The 15,754-nt window shown below is 34.7% G+C and overlaps 2 protein-coding genes across 3 annotated transcripts; both read left to right on the forward strand.

Annotated features, from left to right (window-relative positions):
• Positions 1-21: 21 nt before the first annotated feature.
• Positions 22-7,545, forward strand: LOC126834173 (solute carrier organic anion transporter family member 74D-like). The gene is made up of 13 exons (XM_050565918.1): positions 22-525; positions 3,929-4,145; positions 4,236-4,472; positions 4,562-4,753; positions 5,054-5,194; positions 5,378-5,509; positions 5,569-5,733; positions 5,826-6,021; positions 6,131-6,278; positions 6,362-6,522; positions 6,752-6,855; positions 7,060-7,161; positions 7,232-7,545. Exons 2-13 carry the CDS (start codon positions 3,947-3,949, stop codon positions 7,444-7,446), a joined length of 1,992 nt encoding a protein of 663 aa, XP_050421875.1. The 5' UTR covers positions 22-525; positions 3,929-3,946; the 3' UTR covers positions 7,447-7,545.
• Positions 2,288-15,661, forward strand: LOC126834174 (solute carrier organic anion transporter family member 74D-like). 2 transcript variants are annotated; one of them, XM_050565920.1, is made up of 14 exons: positions 2,288-2,387; positions 10,227-10,356; positions 11,383-11,599; positions 11,689-11,925; positions 12,015-12,206; positions 12,375-12,515; positions 12,706-12,837; positions 12,897-13,061; positions 13,142-13,337; positions 13,686-13,833; positions 13,917-14,077; positions 14,315-14,418; positions 14,961-15,062; positions 15,134-15,661. In XM_050565920.1, the coding sequence occupies exons 3-14, from the start codon at positions 11,401-11,403 to the stop codon at positions 15,346-15,348; spliced, it is 1,992 nt and encodes a 663-aa protein (XP_050421877.1). In that variant the 5' UTR covers positions 2,288-2,387; positions 10,227-10,356; positions 11,383-11,400; the 3' UTR covers positions 15,349-15,661. The 2 variants fall into 2 exon arrangements, with proteins under 2 accessions (XP_050421877.1, XP_050421876.1); XM_050565919.1 differs by lacking the exons at positions 2,288-2,387; positions 10,227-10,356 and adding an exon at positions 8,421-8,894 and having other exon boundaries at positions 15,134-15,660.
• Positions 15,662-15,754: the final 93 nt, after the last annotated feature.

Here is a 15,754-nt window from a genome sequence, read left to right on the forward strand (position 1 = left end):
GCGCTGTGCAGTCGCAACAGGTTGCAAAAGTTACACCGGTCATCAGGCCCCACAGTCGCACGTCCCATACCTGTACTCGGTTGCCGTCAGGTCGTTGACACACATCCGAAGTATAGATGTTTGTATAATAATATTTTTATTTCATTATTATTATTATTATTATACTGCGTTCCATATTGCCGTTTTGTTCTGATCGGTATTTAAATTATAAAAAAAAAACGCGGTCGGGCGTGTGCGATAAATAATACTTTTTTTTTTCCAAATCTCCAAAGTCCGCAAAAGAAAAATCCGCCACGACCGTCGTTTTTTTATTTCGTTTAAACCCGTTCGGAACTGTATTAAAATAATAATAATATAATATTATCGTAAACGGTTGCCGCCAAAACGACGACATTCGCCATCAGTGCGCCCAAATAAACCTAGGTGCTTCGGTTGTGCATCTTATCTTGCAAGGAAAACTGAAAATTCCTAAAACCTAGTACGCTTATGGAAAGCGTTTTGCGTGGGATCCCCACAAAGATACAGGTACGTTATTTTATTTTGTTAACGTTAACACGATTGTATCTCACAACTTTTCTAATGACCGAAATTACTTAATATGCAAAACAATAGTAACCCAATTGACTTTTACATTTAGAATTTTCTGAAGTATCGTTGCCAAGTGAAATGGTAGATTTTGAGATTCCTTAACTCATATAACTCATGTTTTAAAGAAAGAACAAACATTCCTCCAAGGAAAATGATATAAATTTGCGCGAACTTTGCCTACAACTGAACTAGCCTTAAAATACGCCAACTGAACAAATGTTGAAAAAAATAAATTTCAATTACATACCTTTTTTATTTCTTTAAAATGAACAAAACTGAGGTAATAGTACAACTTTGTAAAAAATAGCGTTACTAATATCGACTATTACATATAAATATCCTGTATCGTATTTCTACAAAGGTGCAGCCACTATTTTTTGAAAATGTAAAAAAAAAAAAAAACAGTTATTCTAATGACCGACATTACTGGAGATTTCAAAACAAACAAAAAATCTTCAAGTGCCTCATAAAATATACTTTGGTTACTTAAGCCATGACGATAGCACTGCGTTAACAACTTTAGCAAGAAGCGCCTACTATTTCTTAAATAAACCGAATGTCTTGTGCAAGTCAACAATGCGCGATTGTGTAATTTACGTTGCCACATTTGCTTGTTTCTTTTCAAAATTGACATGAGTACGATTGTATGGAATATTAAACGATGAGCGCCGTGTGTATAATTTTAAATTACAGTAAACGTTGTAGTTAATTTCTACCAACTCTGTAGAAAACTAATCTAATTAATTATCTATTACAATTTTGTTATTTTTGCTTTAAATTGGACTTAATGTCTATTCACCCGCTCATTTCTAATATGGTATTAAGTTTGAGGTAGGCTCGTTGATTTTTTTTTTTTTAATATAGACACTTTTTTTATTTATCTAGTAAGCCAAAATTGTTTCCCAAGAAAATTTTGAAATATTTTTATAACGATTATAGTCACTTGTTGGGTTTTAAATTATTTCAAATCCGGCTCAAGATTACGATACGGAACACGGATGAACTTATCCATATTTTAGTAGTAGTTATCTTGAGCAACTGTATCTAAAATAGTTAACTCAAATCGGTCTTGCATATTATAAGAGATATTAGAAATTTGTTTTTGAAATTGTTAGTAAGTTGTAACTATTAAATAATAGGTAAAACTGTTTGATTTATTTTTTTGAATTAATTTTAACTTTATTTATTAACAAACTCAAAAACTTGTTAACTGTTGTGCGTAACGACGTTCTAAACCTGCAGTCAGCGTGACGAGCCACGTTTTTGTTTCAGTGCAATTCCTATCACATAGACCGAAAAACCTGTAGTGTGAATCTATAGGTAGTATATTTATGATTGTATAAAACTCGAGCGTCAATTAGACTTTGGTGCATAGTAAGATTAAGATGGGAGGGGCTTCCGTGAAATATATCTTATAGCTTGGTCCGATTATGATTATATTATATACTTTAATTACCATAACGCATTTGAATACATGGTTTTAGAGTAAAGGAGAATATAATATAACAGAATTCAAAATGACGTCAAAACTCACATCCAACTTTATATTATGAAATTGCGTTCATTGGCTTTACTGAAATACACTAAATCAACCTTTTAAATTTGTTATAATTATTGCTTATCATTTTTTTTCTGGTAATCTGTATAGAAAGCGTACCTTGATTATTATTTAACTCTGCATGTGTGTATGTAATAAATATTTTACTACTTATTTAGTAATTAGTGGACGATAACAAATGTTGTTCAATTTTGTTTATGAAACACAAAAAAGTGCAACCTACAATTTTTGAACCATTAGAGTTTATTTACCTAATAATGTTGAGTATTTAGAGTAGACCACGATAAATCTTAATTTGTAGCCTACCACAATATTACTATATAGGTCCTAGCCAATGTGTTTTCCAGTCATACAGTTACCACAAAGTAAGTTTTTTATTTTAGTACTTAATGCAAATTATTATTTGAGAAGTTATTTTGAGTAGCCAGTTTTTAATTTCTATTACAACCTTCAAATTTTGCTGATATAATGTTACTAGAAAAGTTGGCATACTAAACCGAAATAAAATAATTTTAATTAATCACATTGATAATTTGTTTCCCTATTAAAAACTGTTGTTAATTTTATAATTTTAAATCTAAAAAAAAAACGTTTAACTAGTATGTGTGTACTACAAAAAATTATCTTTTACTGCCTAATTCAATTTATTGACATGCGTTCAGCCTTCTGAGTCAAAATATCAAACGAATAAATAAGGAAGATTTTTTATTATCAGATGTTCTATTTTAAAACAAAGTGTTGATAAGTCCAAGAACTGATGTAATTTGGCAGCTGTTGACCGATCTAGATAGAGAATTATAATAATATTTTTGTCTAACTGTAATTTTTATTCAAAGATTTTCTGGAAATTGTATATTCCGCGTTTATACCTAAATAATATTTCGTTAGTGGTAGTCCATTAGTCAAACGGTTATTTGCCATACTTGTCCTTATCGAAAAGAATTATGTTTTTCCAAATCCGTTTTCGGATAAAGAATTCTTTCAGTTAGGTGGTGATTAAATTGTTTTTCGTTTCACCTTTACCGTGTACCACCATCCGACTAGATAATGAGTCCAAAACGATTCCGAACCATCAAAATAATTTATTATCTACACATGTAGATCAAAACGCTACGGTCTCACGAGTACTATGGAACTTATCACGTGACATTGTTCGATGCACCGAATCTGAACCACGTCGAAACAATAGGAATTCATACATTGTAGGCTATTCCATGATGATATATAATAACTGTACCAGTGACATGCGATTTACAGTCATCGTGTATCCGATACTATTATCGTCATTATAACAATAATAATAATAAAAAAAAAATTAATAATTACTCGATGTATGCAAAGGATTGCACGTTCATCGAATAAGGTCAAAGTTGAGTACCTACCTACACTGGAATGTAACTGATGTATCTCTGTATCGTTTAAGTGTCGTGATGCAGTCAATAAGCCTAAAACAATATACTCCATGTTGTAGTATTTAGTTGATTTGATAAATACATTATAAAACAATTGATTTGTTAATTAAAAAAGCTTTAAAACTTAAGGATTGGCGCGCAGTCGATCAAATCTTGTCAACTAACCCGGTCAATCACATCGTGGTCACAGTCGTCACATTAAAACGTATTTACTCTAGTTTTGATTTGAACAATGAAGTTTAACCAAGGCTTAATTTACCCGATCTGCAAACGTTTATTTAAATAAATATTATAAAACGCCAATTTGCGTTTGAGATGACGCCTATATAGGATACCTATAAAATTTAATTTAACATATTTTTGTTTTTAGATTTTGAAATAAAATACCATGAGCAATCCGGGCGATGAAGACACGAGTTGCGGGTTATGGATATTCAAACCCAAATGGCTGCAAGTGTTCGCCAGCAAAAAGGCGTACGTCATCATATACGGCCTGTTGGGATTCAACCAGTTCATATTGAGCTCTTATTTCAACGGCACGCTGACCACGATGGAAAAAAGATTCAAATATTCCAGTCAGATGAGCGGTACGCAAACCGAACACCACGCAGTGTCCATTCCATCAAGTTTATGCACTTAAAGCGCGCCTACTTTGCTTTTTTTTTTTTTGTCTTCAGGCATCATTTCCAGCACGTGGGATCTTTTCTCGCTCATGTCGTTCATGGTGGTGTCGCACATAGGCGGCAAAGGGCACCGAGCTCGGTGGTTGGCCTACGGGTCCATGCTGGTCGGCATATCCTGTTTCATTCGGTTGGTGCCGCATTTGATTTACGGTCCGGGCGTGGAAGTTCTGAAATACACCAAAGAATACGGCGAGGGTGTAAACTCCACGTCGGCGATAATGAACTTGGCGAGTGAGTAGGCTACCCCGCACAGTCGTTTGCTGCGAAATCGTAGGTAAATGATTTTCGGACATTGATTGGTGGTTGAAATTTTGTTTAAGGGAACAACAACAAAATGTGCGACGCTAACGTTTTCACCGAGGACTGCGAGAACAAGGAATTCTGGAACTTGGCAGCCCTGATACTTTGTGCGGCACACGCGGTACTAGGCTTGGGAGGCTCTGTGTATTGGACTTGCGGTGCGGCGTACTTGGACGATAACGTTCGAAAAAACTCAGTTCCCGTTTTACTGGGTAGGGCCTTCGTTTTTTATTTAGGCCATAAGCGAGATACACGCGACTCGGCTTATTCAAACCAATAAGATGTCAAATTCATAAATACGAGGCACTCAGAAGCCAATTTGCCAACTTATTTATCTTGGCCTCTGAAAATTACTTTTTTAATCCAACCATGCTTTTATTCGCAATTAAAAAAAAATGGAGTTAATCGGTTTGGCAACTGAGCACCTCATATATAAGATATGAAAGTCCTGTCTTATTAGGGCTCGACATCGGATGAATTGTTAGTATAATAATTGTGGAAGTGTGTTTCAGCAATCGTTCAGTGTATTCGTATGATGGGACCTGCCTTGGGATACGCCTTAGCAGCGTACACTCTGACTATATTCATCGAACCCTCGTTAACGCCTACAATCGATAACGACGATCCTAGGTGGATAGGCGCCTGGTGGATGGGTAAGTAAATTAAATCAATTGCCATTCGACCAAATATAATTTTTTATTTATAAATTTTGACCATATAGAAACCTCTATTAGTGACCACAATTGTTATTTTTTCTACTAATGAGTTAAAACTTGTTTGAATTTAATTTTTTTTTTTACTTTATTAATATTTGTATTTTATTTATATTTTATAAGGTTGGGGACCCATTGGAGTTATTTGTATAGTTTGTGCAAGCCTAACCATGCTGTTCCCGAGGTCATTACCTAGAGCTGTAGCTCGCAATAAAGACCAATCGACCAATGGCAAAAAAGAATTGTTGCCAACTGGTAAGTGCCAAGTTCGGTCAACTAATTCTGTTGTCTTACACAAACTTGGTTATTTTCAGATTTTAAAACGTCGATGAAAAGGATATTAAGCAACAAGATATTGGTGTTGAATTCAGCTAGCAGTTCGTTTTTCGTCATGGGCCTCATAGGATGGTGGACTTTCATGCCTAAGTATTTGGAAACGCAATTCCGGCAGTCAGCCTCAGAGTCAAATTTCGCTTCGGGTATGTGTCGTGCTCAGGCACGACCCTCGCAGTATAATAATTATTGGGAGACATGTTTTCGATTATCCATTGAGCATTTCTATAATCGACAGGTACGGTTGGCGTTATAAGTTCCGGGGCGGGAATAGCTGTTTCTGGTATCATCATTACCAAGTTTAAACCGTCGCCCAGAAAATTAGCATTATGGAACGTTGTCGTGGAATTTCTGGAAGCCATCGGGTTCTTTATGTACGCTTTTATTGGGTGCCCAGCAGACGACATACACGGCCATTGGAACGCAGACAATACGTTAGTAATAATACTTATGTTTTATTTGGCCGTTAAATCCTACGTTAACAGTATTAGAATTGGGGTAATGATTAAAACGCTGTTTGACGCAATTATTTTCGTATTACAGATGGAACGTGACGATGAGCTGCAATTCCGACTGCAATTGCAGTCCTTCGATGGACTATAATCCAATCTGCTCGTATGACAAGTTAACCACGTTTTATTCGCCTTGTCACGCCGGCTGTTCTCAAGTGGACACGATAAACGGCACGAAAGTTAGTTTGACGCGGTTGTAGAGGACTGATATCATTGAAATGTATATAGTAATAATTAAGCATTTTGTTTTGTGCAAAATTAGTGGTACAGCGGCTGCGAATGCATAGAAGGTCCGGGCACAGCGTTTGAAGGTCTATGTCCAATAGACTGTGGCAACAACTTTATGATATTCCTTTTCATAATGGCCGGCATACGGTTTTTATCATCCACAGGTCGCGCTGGCAATACGATCATCCAACTCAGGTCTCTATGATTTTCGTGTAACCTAATTCTGTTAGCTGTATAGCTAACTTACTGAAGTTACCTACGTATACATGTACTGATGATTTTGATTTATAAATTTTGATAAAACCGCATAATATAATAAATTTTACATTACAATATTTTAAAAGCTGTCATGCGTAAACTGAGATAACAGCGTAGTGTCCAATGTGATCATACTCACAGTGTATCTTATTTATAAACTGTTTAGGTGTGTGGAGGAACAGGACAAGTCTTTGTCTCTGGGGTTCACTGAAGTGCTGGTTGCCGTCGTGGCATTTTTGCCTGGTCCTATTTTTTATGGTACTATAGTGGGTAAGTTAGCACATATGTTTAAATCATTTTAGCTATTTACTTTTTGGATTGACCAAAAGCTTTACAGTTAATTTGTCTATTCAGAAAATGTATTAACGAGTATACTGTTATCAAATACATAAAAAACTGTTCAAATTCTGTAATGCTTATGACTTCAATCTAATGGAACTACTGTATAGTATGCTATGTTTAATATATTTATAGATACGACTTGCATAATTTGGGGTTCCAAATGTGGTTCTACGGGAAACTGTTGGCTATACGACGGCAAACGCCTGAAATACTATTTGAACTTTATCAGCACCGGTACATTAAAAAATGAACGTTTCTTCTAATAATTGTTTTTCCAACTCAATTGATGTACGATTTTTAACAGGTTTTCTGATCATCGGGACGGCGTTGGACGTTGGCGTGTGGTACTATGTAAAAGGTTTGAAAATATATGACGACGAAAATGACAACACCATTGAAGTGGATAAAAACAGAAATTCGGTAGAGAAGAGGGACAGCGCTAACGATTTGAAAATGAAGGAGTTGGGAAAGATCGAATCCAAAAAGGCAGAATCCCAAGAAACCGTTGAGAAATATTGATTTCTTAAGCTGTTATCGTCTTGTACATAATTTAATACATCATAAAATGTTATACATAATTTTTATTTATTTATATATATAATATACCGTTACGGTAAACCTAAAAATTTGTGTAACTATTTTACATCCTTTCCTACATTTTCACCACGTATCAATTGCGGAAATCAGACATAAAATCATTGTTTTTACAATGTTTGTGATGAGCCTAAAAACCTAATATAACACAAAAATTCTACAAACGTCACCTATAAGTTTATAAAAACAAAGCCCCCTAAAATGTTTTTAGCTTTGACGTGGAGGTAAAAAGGTATTGGTTGTACTATGATGTGTGTTTTTTTTTGTGTCTGTAAACATCATAACTTTATTTTCCTCTAGATCGATTTACTCGAGTAGCAACTCTGTAGATTCGAAATCGTATGCGATTGGTATTTAAGAGTAGTCAAATGTCCTAATAGTCAACTTCTTCACATCCGATACCGGGAAGAACCGAAAAAAATTCGGCAGTTTTTCATCTTTCGAATTCAACTTGTTAAAATGCTAATAACACCAAAAGTATCTAAAATGTGTTTTTTTTTTAATTTTTTACAATCACAAAATAAATCATTTTATTGTGTTACTATGTTGTTTTTAGCGAAATTGTCAAATATTGTGTTCCATACTGAGTCGTTTTTGAAGTATATCGTAAGCTGTTGTTAACTGTCCAACAATTTCTAAACAGAGTAAACAACAACGAAAAAAACATTTTCTTTTTCGTTTACTTTTGACGAGTTCATGGTTTAAATATATTTATATGGACGTGTAGTGATCCGCCAGCCCTATGTTTATTTTTAGATTTTATTAGTTTTATAATTTTCTCTCTTTCTCTGTCTCTCTCTCTCTCTCACTCTCTCTCCCCGTCAGTCCTGTGATCATTATAATAATATGTGCACTGTGCAGTCGCAACAGGTTGCAAAAGTTACACCGGCCATCAGGCCTCACAGTCGCACGTCCCATACGGTCGTTGACACACATCCAAAGTATATGTTTGTATAATAATATTTGTATTATACTATTATTATTATATTGCGTTCCGTATTGCCATTTCGTTGTGATCGGTATTTATATTATAAAAAAACGCGGTCGGTCGGTGCGATAAATAATAATTTTGTTTTTTTTTTTTTAAATCTCCAAGGCCCGCAAAAGGAAATCCGCCACGACCGTCGTTTTTTTTATCTCAGTTCCGATGGGTTTACATTCGGAACTGTATTTAAATAATAATAATAATAATATAATATTATCGTAAACGGTTACCGCCAAAACGACGAGTTTCGCTATCAGTGCGCCCAAAAAAATCCAGGTTTGAGGTTGTGCATCTTATCCGAGGAGTTTGCAAGGAAAACTGTGAAAACTGAAAATTCCAAAAACCTAGTACGCTTATGGAAAGCGTTTTGCGTCGAATCCCCACAAAGGTACAGTTGTTATTATATTTTGTTAATGCTAACGTTTGTAAAGATGTAAAAAAACGACCAATTTTTTTTTTTGTATCTCACATCATTTTTAATGACCGAAATTACTTGATTTTCAACACAATAGTATCCCATTTGACTTTTACATTTAGAATTTTCTGAAATACCGTTTCCAAGTGAAATGGCTGATTTTGAGATTCCTTAACTCGTATAACTCTTGTTTTAAGAGAAAGAACAAACAATCCTTTAAAATTAAAGGAAAGTGATATAAATTTGCACGAACTTTGCCTACAACTGAACTAGCCTTAAAATACGCCAACTGAACAAATGTTGAAAAATATAAATTTCAATTTATAGATAATAGACTTATTCTCCCGCTCATTTCTAATATGGTATTAAGTTTGAGGTAGGCTCTTTGATTTTTTTTTTATATAGACACTTTTTTTAATTTATCTAGTAAACCAAAATTGTTTCCCAAGAACATTTTGAAATATTTTTATAACGATTACAGTCACTTGTTGGGTTTTAAATTATTTCAAATCCGGCTCAAGATTACAATACGGAAAACGGATGAACTTATCCATATTTTAACAGTAATTTTCTTGAGCAACTGTATCTAAAATAGTTAACTCAAATCGGTCTTGCATATTATAAGAGATATTAGAATTTGTTTTTGAAATTGAAATTGTTAGTAAGTTGTAACTATTAAATAATAGGTAAATACTTTTGATTTTATTTTTTGAATTGAATTTAAACTTTATTTATTAACAAACTCAAAAACTTATTAACTGTTGTGCGTAAAGACGTTCTGGACCTGCAGACAGTGTGGCGAGCCTCAATTTTGCTTAATGAAATTCCTATAAATTGACCGAAAAACCTTTACCTGACCTCGTACGTCAATTAGACTTTGGTGCATACCACGACAACGATGGGAGGGGTTTCCGTGAAGTATATATTATAGCTTGGTCCGATTATAACTATACTATATACTTTAATAACCTTAACACATTAAAACCATGGTTCTAGAGTAAAGGAGAAAATAATATAACAGAATTTTAAAAGTATTTAAAACGTCAAAACTCACATCCAACTTTATGTTATAAAATTGCGTTCTTTGGCTTTACTGAAATCAACCTTTTGACTTTGTTATAATTGTTTATCATTCCTTTCTGGTAATCTGTATGGAAAGCGTACCTTGATTAGTATTAAACTTTGTATATGAAATCAATATATTAACTACTTACTTAGTAATTTATTAGTGGACGATAACAAATGTTGTTTAATTTTGTTTATAAAACCCATAAAGTGCAACCTACAACTTTTGAACCACAAGAGCTTAATAACTATTTACCTAATAATGTTGAGTATTTAGAGTAGACCACGATAAATCTTAATTTGTAGCCTACCACAATATTACTATATAGGTCCTAGCCAATGTGTTTTTCAGTCATACAGTTACCACAAAGTAAGTTTCTTATTTAAGTACTTAATGCAAATTATTATTTGAGAAGTTATTTTGAGTAGCCAGTTTTTAATTTCTATTACAACCTTTAAATTTTGTTGATATAATGTTACTAGAAAAGTTGGCGTACTAAACCGAAATAAAATAATTTTAATTAATCACATTAATAATTTATTTACCTATTAAAAACTATTGTTAATTTTATAGTTTTAAATCTAAAAAATAAACGTTTAACTGGAATGTATGTACTACGAAAAATTATCTTTTACTTCCTAACATAATTTATCGACATGCGTTCAGCCTTCTGAGTCAGAATATCAAACAAATAAATAAGGAAATGCTTTTTTATTAGATGTTTTATTTTAAAACAAAGTGTTGATAAGTCCAAGAACTGATGTAATTTGGCATCTGTTGACCGATCTAGATAGAGAATTATAATAATATTTTTGTCTAACTGTAATTTTTATTCAAAGATTTTCTGGAAATTGTATATTCCACGTTTATACCTAAATAATATTTCGTTAGTGGTAGTCCATTAGTCAAACGGTTATTTGCCATACTTGTTTTTATCGAAAAGAATTATGTTTTCCCAGATTCGTTTTCAGATAAAGAATTCTTTCAGTTTGGTGTTGATTAAATTGTTTTTCGTTTCACCCATACCGCGTACCACCATCCGACTAGATAATGAGTCCAAGACGATTCCGAGCCATCAAAATAATTTATTATCTACACATGTAGATCAAACCACTACGGTCTCGCGAGTACGATGGCAACCGGGTCAATCAAATCCTGGTCACAGTCGCCATTTTAAACCGTATTTAGCTTACTCTCGAGTAGAAGATTAAGTTTACTTTATTTGCGAGTTTCGATTTGAACATTAAAGTTCGTCGACTTGAAAGGCTCAACCAAAATGGTTATTTAGCCGATCAGCAAACGTTTATTAAAATATTATAAAACGCCAACTTGCGTTCGAGATAACGGCTATATAGGATACCTATAAAATTTAATTTAACATATTTTTGTTTTTAGATTTTGAAATAAAATATCATGAGCAATCCGAGCGACGAAGACACGAGCTGCGGGTTATGGATATTCAAACCCAAATGGCTGCAAGTATTCGCCAGCAAAAAGGCGTACGTCATCATGTACGGCCTGTTGGGATTCAACCAGTGCATATTGAGCTCTTATTTCAACGGCACGCTGACCACGATGGAAAAAAGATTCAAATACTCCAGTCAGATGAGCGGTACGCAAACCGAACACCTCGCAGTGTCCATTCCAATCCAGTTAATGCACAAAATGCGCGCCTACTTGGCTTTTTTTTTTTGTCTTCAGGCATCATTTCCAGCACGTGGGATCTTTTTTCGCTCATGTCGTTCATGGTGGTGTCGCACATAGGCGGCAAAGGGCACCGAGCTCGGTGGTTGGCCTACGGGTCCATGCTGGTCGGCATATCCTGTTTCATTCGTCTGGTGCCGCATTTGATTTACGGTCCGGGCGTGGAAGTTCTGAAATACACCAAAGAATACGGCGAGGGTGTAAACTCCACGTCGGCGATAATGAACTTGGCGAGTGAGTAAGCCACCCCGCGCAATCGTTTGCTGCGAAATCGTAGGTAAATGATTTTCGGACATTGATTTGTGGTTGAAATTGTGTTTAAGGTAACAACAACAAAATGTGCGACGCAAATGTTTTCACCGAGGACTGCGAGAACAAAGAATTCTGGAACATGGCAGCCCTGATACTTTGTGCGGCACACGCGGTAATCGGCTTAGGAAGCTCTGTGTATTGGACGTGCGGTACGGCGTACTTGGACGATAACGTTCGGAAAAACTCATTTCCCGTTTTACTGGGTAGGGCCTTCGTTTTTTATCCAGGCCAAAAGCGAGATACAAGTGGACTCGGCTTTTTCAAACCAATAAGATGTCAAATTCATATTTACAAGATATGAAAGTCCTGTCTTATGAGGGCTCGCCGTATGACTAAATATTTAGTATAATAAATGTTGAAGTGTGTTTCAGCAATCGTTCAGTGTATTCGTATGATGGGACCTGCCTTGGGATACGCCTTAGCAGCGTACACTCTGACTATATTCATAGAACCCACATTAACGCCCACAATCGATAACGACAATCCGAGGTGGATAGGGGCCTGGTGGATGGGTAAGTAAATCAATTGCCATTCGATCAAACATAATTTTTTATTTATAAATTTAGACCATAAAGAAACCTCTACTAGTGTCTTAGACCACAATTTTTATATTTTCTACTAATTAATTTTTAAACTAACTAGTGTGTATTTAATTTTTTTTTAAACTTTATTAATATTTGTATTTTATTTATATTTTATAAGGCTGGGCACCCATTGGAGCTATTTGTATAGTTTGTGCAAGTCTAACCTTGCTGTTCCCGAGGTCATTACCTAGAGCTGTAGCTCGCAATAAAGACCAATCGACCAATGGCAAAAAAGAATTGTTGCCAACTGGTAAGTGCCAAGTTCGGTTAATTAATTCTGTTGACTTACACCCACTTGGTTATTTTCAGATTTTAAAACGTCGATGAAAAGGATATTAAGCAACAAGATATTGGTGTTGAATTCAGCTAGCAGTTCGTTTTTCGTCATGGGCCTCATAGGATGGTGGACTTTCATGCCTAAGTATTTGGAAACGCAATTCCGGCAATCAGCCTCAGAGTCAAATTTCGTTTCGGGTATGTTCTATGTTCTCGCAGTATAATAAGTGTTAGGAGGCATGTTTTCGATTATCCATTGAGCATTTCATAACTGACAGGTACGGTTGGCGTTATAAGTTCCGGGGCGGGAATAGCTGTTTCTGGTATCATCATTACCAAGTTTAAACCGTCGCCCAGAAAATTAGCATTATGGAACGTTGTCGTCGAGTTTCTGGAAGCCATCGGGTTCTTTATGTACGCTTTTATTGGGTGCCCAGCAGACGACATACACGGCCATTGGAACGCAGACAATACGTTAGTAATAATACTTATGTTTTATTTGGCCGTTAAATCCTACGTTAACAGTATAAGAACTAGGGTAACGTTTAGAATACAGTATCTATATTAAACTAATTAGGTTGAGTGTGGCATACAATAATATTCTCTAACGAGTTACATAACATTAACATACATAGTTTTGACGGTGTGGGGAAATGTATAACTTTAATCACTTAGTGGACAAATCCCCACTTTAACCACCCGAGTAAATAAGTTTAACGGATTTACTATTAGGGGAAAATTTTATTTACTGTAAAAATTAATTAGAAATGCTTTAAATATTTTATAGAAATACTGGTTGACGCGATTATTTTCGTATTACAGATGGAACGTGACGATGAGCTGCAATTCCGACTGCAATTGCAGTCCTTCGATGGACTATAATCCAATCTGCTCGTATGACAAGTTAACCACGTTTTATTCGCCTTGTCACGCCGGCTGTTCTCAAGTGGACACGATAAACGGCACAAAGGTTAGTCTGACGCGGTTGTAGAGGACTGATATCATTCAAATGTATATAGTAATAATTAAGTATTTTGTTTTGTGCAAAAATAGTGGTACGGGGGCTGTGAATGCATAGAAGGACTGGGCACGGCGTTTGAAGGTCTATGTCCAATAGACTGTGGCAACAACTTCATAATATTCCTCTTTATAATGGCCGGCACAAGGTTTTTATCATCCACAGGTCGCGCCGGCAATACGATCATCCAAATCAGGTCTCTATGATATACCGTGTCACCTAAATCTGATTTACCGTGCCACCTAATTCTCTTAACTGTATAGCTAACTTACTAAAGTTATCTATACATATACTGATGATTTTGATTTCCAAACCGCATAATATAATATGTTATACATTTCAGTATTCTAAAAGCTTTCATGCGTAAACTGGATAACAGCGTAGTGTCCAATGTGATCATATTTACAGTGTATTTAATTGATCTACTGTTTAGGAGCGTGGAGGAACAGGACAAGTCTTTGGCTCTGGGGTTCACTGAAGTGCTGGTTGCCGTCGTGGCATTTTTGCCTGGTCCTATTTTTTATGGTACTATAGTGGGTAAGTTAGCACATATGTTTAAATCATTTTAGCTATTTACTTTCTGGATTGACCAAAAGCTTTACAGTTAATTTGTCTATTCAGAAAATGTATTAACGAGTATACTGTAATCAAATACAAATATAAACTATACAAATATTAAAACGATTAGATAAACGTAACATCATTAGAGAGATTCATCGATGATAGGTAACTTTCTTATCTAGTCTAAATCAAAATTAAGTTAAACTTTAACATACAAATAAATTAACGTTATCTTATTTAATGAAGTTTCAACTCAATATAAATTATTGATTTGTCCAGCCTAACTCCAAATACTCAGAGTCCCCATTGATGTAAATAACAAAATTAAGGCTATTCGAACTTTTTTTCGTGTCATTAACAAAATAATGCCTTGAGGGAGTACCCTAATTTTGTCACGTAGCCTCCTATTTGCATCAATGACCCTTCTGTAATGCTCAAGACTTTAATCTAATGGTACTACTATATATATTGAAAAAAATTAACTAATTTTAGAGTATTATGCTATTTTTAATATACAGATACGACTTGCATAATTTGGGGTTCCAAATGCGGTTCTACGGGAAACTGTTGGCTGTACGACGGCAAACGCTTCAAATATTATTTGAACTTTATCAGCACCGGTACATTAAAAAACTAAACGTTTCTTCTAATAATTGTTTTTCCAACTCAATTGATGTACGATTTTTTACAGGTTTTCTGATCGTCGGGACGGCGTTGGACGTTGGCGTGTGGTACCACGTGAAAGGCTTGAAAATATATGACGACGAAAATGACAACACCATTGAAGTGAATAAAAACAGAATTTCGGTAGAGAAGAGGGACAGCGCTAACGATTTGAAAATGAAGGAGTTGGGAAAGATGGAATCCAAAAAAGCGGAATCCAAAGAAACCGCGGAGAAACAATAATTTCTTAAGCTGTTATCATCTTGTACATAATTTAATACATCATAATATGTTATACATAATTTATATTTATTTATATGTATAATATATCGTTACGGTAAACCTGAAATTTGTGTAACTATTTTACATCCTTTCTTACATTTTGACCACGTATCAATTGCGGAAATCAGATATAAAATCATTGTTATTACCATGTTTGTGATGAGCGTAAAATTCGTATATGACACAATAATCCTATAAACGTCACCTAGAAGTTGTAGTAATCATTAGTAATCATTTTTAATTTTATAATATTTTTAATTAAACTATATTGATACACATAATATATTTTGTACGATATGGTGTAATTAGTACTAACTTATTATGCTCGTAAGACGATGTACGATAGATTAAGTTATCATTGTTTTAA

Source organism: Adelges cooleyi, unplaced genomic scaffold (assembly GCF_023614345.1).
Source record: "Adelges cooleyi isolate 19-005CV unplaced genomic scaffold, UGA_ACOO_1.1 ACOO_flye_CR_arks_rails_tigmint_CR_PRNA_21, whole genome shotgun sequence".
In the NCBI taxonomy this organism is placed as follows: Eukaryota; Metazoa; Arthropoda; class Insecta; order Hemiptera; family Adelgidae; genus Adelges; species Adelges cooleyi.

Coding starts and splice junctions, on each gene's coding strand:
- LOC126834174 (XM_050565920.1), top strand. CDS start 11,401: ATGAGCAATCCGAGCGACGAAGACACGAGCTGCGGGTTATGGATATTC. Junction 11,600..11,688: donor ATACTCCAGTCAGATGAGCG/GTACGCAAACCG, acceptor TTTTGTCTTCAG/GCATCATTTCCAGCACGTGG. Junction 14,078..14,314: donor AATACGATCATCCAAATCAG/GTCTCTATGATA, acceptor TCTACTGTTTAG/GAGCGTGGAGGAACAGGACA.
- LOC126834173 (XM_050565918.1), top strand. CDS start 3,947: ATGAGCAATCCGGGCGATGAAGACACGAGTTGCGGGTTATGGATATTC. Junction 4,473..4,561: donor GGCGATAATGAACTTGGCGA/GTGAGTAGGCTA, acceptor ATTTTGTTTAAG/GGAACAACAACAAAATGTGC. Junction 4,754..5,053: donor CTCAGTTCCCGTTTTACTGG/GTAGGGCCTTCG, acceptor AGTGTGTTTCAG/CAATCGTTCAGTGTATTCGT.